This window comes from Protomyctophum parallelum (genome assembly GCF_964188405.1).
Source record: "Protomyctophum parallelum genome assembly, chromosome: 20".
In the NCBI taxonomy this organism is placed as follows: domain Eukaryota; kingdom Metazoa; phylum Chordata; class Actinopteri; order Myctophiformes; family Myctophidae; genus Protomyctophum; species Protomyctophum parallelum.
Window position 1 is genome coordinate 3,687,172 of NC_139718.1, and position 6,000 is coordinate 3,693,171.

Here is a 6,000-nt window from a genome sequence, read left to right on the forward strand (position 1 = left end):
CCACTGGACACACACTGGGCTGATGAACCCATTCTGACCTGAGATCAGATTCTAAAAATGTCAGTCGTTCTTCGATTTAAAAAAAATAGCGGACCTACAAGCTCGTATCGCGCCACTCGGTGGCGCACTATGAGCTTGTAGATCTGCTATTTTTCAATAGCTAAAGCATAACATGATGCTAACACCAAAATGGGTTCCCGTTCAGAATGGATTAAAACAGTTACAGGACCTTAGAGATGACAGACCACGCTTTGTTATGTTTAAAACACAGTTACAGTGCAGCGGGCTCACTCCGAATGGGCGCCAGGAACTACAGAGATGATAGACTACATGCAAGAACGCCGTAGTGTAGTGTAGTGTAGCGTAGTAAAGTGTAGTGTAGCGTAGCATGTAGCGTAGTAAAGTGTAGCGTAGCATAGCGTAGCGTAGTGTAGCGTAGTAAAGGGTAGCGTAGTAACGTGTAGCATAGCATAGCTTAGCATGTAGCGTGGTGTAGTGTAGGGTATCATAGCGTAGCATGTAGCGTAGCATAGTGTAGCGTAGCATAGCATGTAGCAAAGCGTAGTGTAGCGCAGCGCAGCACAGCAGAGCATAGCGTAGTGTAGTGTAGCGTAGTAAAGTGTAGCATAGCATAGCGTAGCATGTAGCGTAGCGTAGTGTAGCATAGCATGTAGCGTAGCATGTAGCAAAGCGTAGTGTAGCGCAGTCTAGCGTAGCATGTATTGTAGCGTAGCGTACCTGTGCTCGTTGGAATAGCGGGTCGGGCGGCAGCTTCTGCAGCTTGTTGGAGGTGACGTCCAGGCGGTTGAGCTTCTGCAGCAGGGAGAAGGTTCCCTCTGGGATGTAGTCCAGCATGTTGTGGTCCAGACTCAGGGTGTGGAGGCTGGTCATCCTCTGGAGGGAGGACAGACAATGAATGAGTTTGAGTTTCTCAAGCTAAATGAGGATAAGACAGAAGTTCTTATAATCGGTTCTAGTGAGCAGAAATAATCAATATTAAGCAGACTTGGCAACCTGACTGTAGAAAGTAACAGTACAGTAAAGAACCTGGGGGTTATTATTGATTCCGAATTGAATTTTAATTCACACATTAATCATGTTACCAAGATTGCCTTTTTTCACCTTAGAAATATTGCACGAATCAGAGCCTATGTGTCCTTGGACGATGCAAAAACGCTAATCCATGCCTTTGTTTTTTCTCGGCTTGATTACTGCAATGCACTTTTTTCAGGACTGCCTAATAAAACAACTGACAGATTACAACTTGTCCAAAAAGCAGCAGCCAGAGTTTTAACTAGAACTAAGATGAGAGAACATATTACTCCAGTTTTGGCATCACTGCACTGGCTTCCGGTTGTTTTTAGGATTGATTTTAAAATTATTATAAAGCTCTCAATGGTCTCGCACCTTCCTACCTACATGACTGCCTGCCTAAATATGTCCCAAACCGCCCCCCCCTAAGGTCTTCCACTGCTGGCCTGCTCGCTTTGCCTAAAAAAATGGCAACTAAAAAATACGGGGAAGCAGCTTTTTGCTTCTACGGGCCGTCGGCATGGAACAAGCTCCCACTGTACCTTCGTCAGGCAGCCTCTGTAGACATTTTTAAAGCTCAGCTCAAGACCCACTTCTACAACATTGCTTTGAATTTATCTTTTATTTTTTGTTATTCATGTCCTCACTGTATTGCATTACTGCTTGTTTTTTAATGTCGTTGCCTTGCTTTTCTTTTATTCTCCGTTGTTCTGTAAAGCACTTTGAGCTGCATTTCATGTCATGAAAGGTGCTATACAAATAAAGTTTTATTATTATTATTATTATTATTATTATTATTAATAATAATAATAATAATAACAGAGAGAGGGTTTAGTCCAACCAGTGTTGTTTTTGGCAGCAAATTTTGATTTTAGATTTAGTCATAGTCTCTTGAATAGTTTTCATTTAGTTTTTGTCACATTTTAGTCACCTGGAATGTCTTTGTTGTTTGTCTAGTTTTAGTCGACTAAATCTACAGTCGACTAAAATGTATTTAGCCTTGATGCCGTCGTAATGACTGTTTTTAGTTTACACTTAAAATAGCCGATCTACAAGCTCTGGATCACTTGTCCACTATAGTCCCTTCCTAACATTTTAGTCTTTAGTTTTTATCTGTTGACAAAAATTGTCATTACATTAAAGTCTTAGTTTTAGTCATCATATTTTAGGTTTTAATTTAGTTTCCATTTTGTTTTTCGTCAGTGGAAAAAAAGGTAGTCGACGAACATTTTTTTCGTCTTAGTTTTACTGGAAGGAAGGAAGGAAGGAAGGAAGGAAGGAAGGAAGCAGTGTTGTTTTCGTCGACTAAAACTAAGACGAAAAATGTTCGTCGACTACCTTTTTCCACTGAAGAAAACAAAATGGAAACTAAATTAAAACTATGCTATGGTGACTAAAACTAAGACTAAATATACTGACAATTTCGTCAACAAACAAAAACTAGACTAAAATGTTAGGAAGGAACTAGTGGACAAGAGATCCAGTATAAGTCATTTTACACTTGGTTGCATGCTGAAAATAGCAGATCTACAAGCTCACAACGCGTCGCAGCGCAACGCGTTGTGAGCTTGTAGATCGGCTATTTTCAGCAAGTGTAAAATAAGTCATTATGACGGCAACAAGGCCCGCAAAAATACATTTTAGTCGACTAAAATCTTATGACATTTAGTCGACTAAAACTAGACTAACACTAACACATTCCAGGTGACTAAAATGTGACTAAGACTAAGTGGAAACTATTCAGGAGACTACGACTAAAACTAAAATAGACATTTGCTGCCAAAAACAACACACTGGAAGGAAGGAGCACATTATTATGGAATCAAGGTATTGGCCTTTTGACTCATGGCTCCATTTTCTGGCCTGAGGGCAGACCTGATACTGCAGAGCATATTATGTGTGTCGAAGGCAGTGGATTTAACCCATTCTGAACGGGAACCCCTTCTGGTGTCAGCATCATGTCATGCTTTAGCTATTGAAAAATAGCAGATCTACAAGCTCGTAGCGCACCACCGAGTGGCGCGCTACGAGCTCGTAGGTCTGCTATTTTTGAAAAATCGAAGAACGACTGACATTTTTTTTAGAATCTGATCTCAGGTCAGAATGGGGTTAATCAGACCAGTGTGTGTGTGTCCAGTGGAAACCTCGTATGAATCTGATCTCAGGTCAGAATGCGTTAATACCAACTAGACTGTATAAATATAAGCTGAGCATATCATGGCACAGACATCAACACCAACGCCACACAAATTACTCCGCTTCACACTTCAGCTGAGACGCTGCTGGTGCTGCAGTCTGTGTGTGTGTGCGCGTGAGTGTGCGTGTGCGTGTGCGTGTGCGTGTGCGTGTGCGTGTGCGTGTGCGCGTGCGCGTGCGCGTGCGCGTGTGCGTGTGCGTGCGCGTGCGCGTGTGTGTGTGTGTGTGTGTGTGTGTGTGCGTGTGTGTGTGCGTGTGCGTGCATGCGGTGGCAACTAAGGACATGGAGATATACTTTTACTGGAGAACGTCTTCGTCCATTTTCCGTTCGTTATTTATATACTTCCACCGGGCTACAATTTACTCATTTTTTTAATTATTAATAATTAATGCATTAATTAATCGAATACCCCCCCCCCCCCCCCCATAAATAAATAAATAAAAAAAAGATGAAAACGTGACACAAACGCGAGCTTATGTAGATCTGCCATTTTCTTATTTTTTTATGCCAGTTGTTTTCAAACAATATTTCTTATCAAGGCCCATTATTTAATCTGCATTTAACCCATTCTGAACGGAAACCCATTTTCGTGTTTAATAGCATCATGTTATGCTTTAGCTATATGAGCTTGTAGATCTGCTATTTTTCAATAGCTAAAGCATAACATGGTGCTAACACCAAAATGGGTTTCCCGTTCAGAATGGGTTAATACAGTTTATGCAAGCTATGCAAGCTTCCCAACTGCAGTGGGTTGAAATGTACACAGAACCTCTGCAAACAGAACCCCACAAACCCCAGGAAGAGTCTGCCTATACAGTTGCACAGCAGTGTTGTTTTCGTCGACTAAAACTAAGACGAAAAATGTTCGTCGACTACCTTTTTTTCACTGACAAAAACTACATGGAAACTAAATGAAAACTAAGCTATGGTGACTAAAACTAAGACTAAATATACTGACAATTTCGTCAACAAATAAAAACTAGACTAAAATGTTAGGAAGGGACTAGTGGACAAGAGATCCAGTATAAACTAGAAAAAGTGCCCTTCTGGGCACAGGTCTCCACCAGGATAGGAATGTAGGACATTGCAGCTTGCCTTCATCTGGTGGTTGGATAAAAGGGCAACCAAAGTAAACTAGGGAGTTGGCATACAAAGTTATCCACAGATCTGTGCAGTTCCTGTGAACTTTGGAAGCCAATATTAACCAATCAGGATGGAGTCTGAGACATCTGAAAGACCCGTTTCGTTGAATGGCTCTAGAGAGACTGTGTACCAATTTGCAAAAACTTGTTTTGCACAAAGCGGCCTCCTGGTGGCGCTATAACAGGCCGTTCTGGAAATTTTGGGGCAGAGGTTCATCGTTGGCATCCAGGGAGTGTGTGTGCAAAATTTGGCATCGACCGGGTTAACGGTGCCGGAGATTAGCTGCTCACGGACACACACACGGACGGACACACGGACGGACGGACGGACGGACACACGGACGGATGGACGGACGGAGTGCAAAACATACTCTCCCCCCATGCCTTCGGCCTGGTGGAGACAATGAGGGACAAGTCATTTTACACTTGGTTTGAGCTTTTGTAGATTGGCTATTTCCAGCTAAATTGTCCAATATATAGACGAGGGTATGCGCCTGACTTCAGCATCAAACCAAGAAGCTACGCGGGAACACCCACTGAGTGCCAAATAATGACTCTCTGGCCTCGACAGCCCATCCATCCACACAGACAGCCCATCCATCCACACAGACAGCCCATCCATCCACACAGACAGCCCATCCATCCACACAGACAGGTCCATCCATCCACACAGACAGCCCATCCATCCACACAGACAGGTCCATCCATCCACACAGACAGCCCATCCATCCACACAGACAGGTCCATCCATCCACACAGACAGCCCATCCATCCACACAGACAGCCCATCCATCCACACAGACAGCCCATCCATCCACACAGACAGCCCATCCATCCACACAGACAGCCCATCCATCCACACAGACAGCCCATCCATCCATCCACACAGACAGCCCATCCATCCATCCACACAGACAGCCCATCCATCCACACAGACAGCCCATCCATCCACACAGACAGGTCCAATATGATTGACAGCCCATCCATCCACACAGACAGGTCCAATATGATTGACAGCCCATCCATCCACACAGACAGGTCCAATATGATTGCATTAAACGACGTTAAACTCACTTTTCCCACTCAATTTGCCACTCGATTTGCCACTCTATTTGCCAATCACTGTATGCATGCATAACGCATAACCTCTATTCACCATAATCACATGTAAACGGAGAACGTAGGCTTTTACAACGAGTCAATTACGGCTATTTTTCCCACCAGAGTCCTTCCACTGTTATCTCTGCTAACAGCCGACGGTATATATGAACTGATAGACCGTATCGGACCACCGTGCTATAATAGACCGTATCGGACCACCGTGCTATAATAGACCGTATCGGACCACCGTGCTACAATAGACCGTATCGGACCACCGTGCTATAATAGACCGTATGGGACCACCGTGCTATAATAGACCGTATCGGACCACCGTGCTATAATAGACCGTATCGGACCACCGTGCTATAATAGACCGTATCGGACCACCGTGCTATAATAGACCGTATCGGACCACCGTGCTATAATAGACCGTATCGGACCACCGTGCTGTAATAGACCGTATCGGACCACCGTGCTGTAATAGACCGTATCGGACCACCGTGCTATAATAGACCGTATCGGACCACC

The 6,000-nt window shown here is 43.8% G+C and overlaps 1 protein-coding gene across 1 annotated transcript in view; it reads right to left on the reverse strand.

Annotated features, from left to right (window-relative positions):
* The window catches only part of LOC310878489 (leucine-rich repeat and fibronectin type-III domain-containing protein 5-like), a gene marked incomplete at both ends in the record, with an annotated part of 87,047 nt that overhangs the window by 75,490 nt on the left and 5,557 nt on the right, over nt 1-6,000 (reverse strand). The window contains one exon of the mRNA XM_083792818.1: nt 739-892. Coding sequence (XP_083648944.1) covers nt 739-892 — 154 coding nt within the window. The remainder of the gene's footprint in view (nt 1-738; nt 893-6,000) is intronic.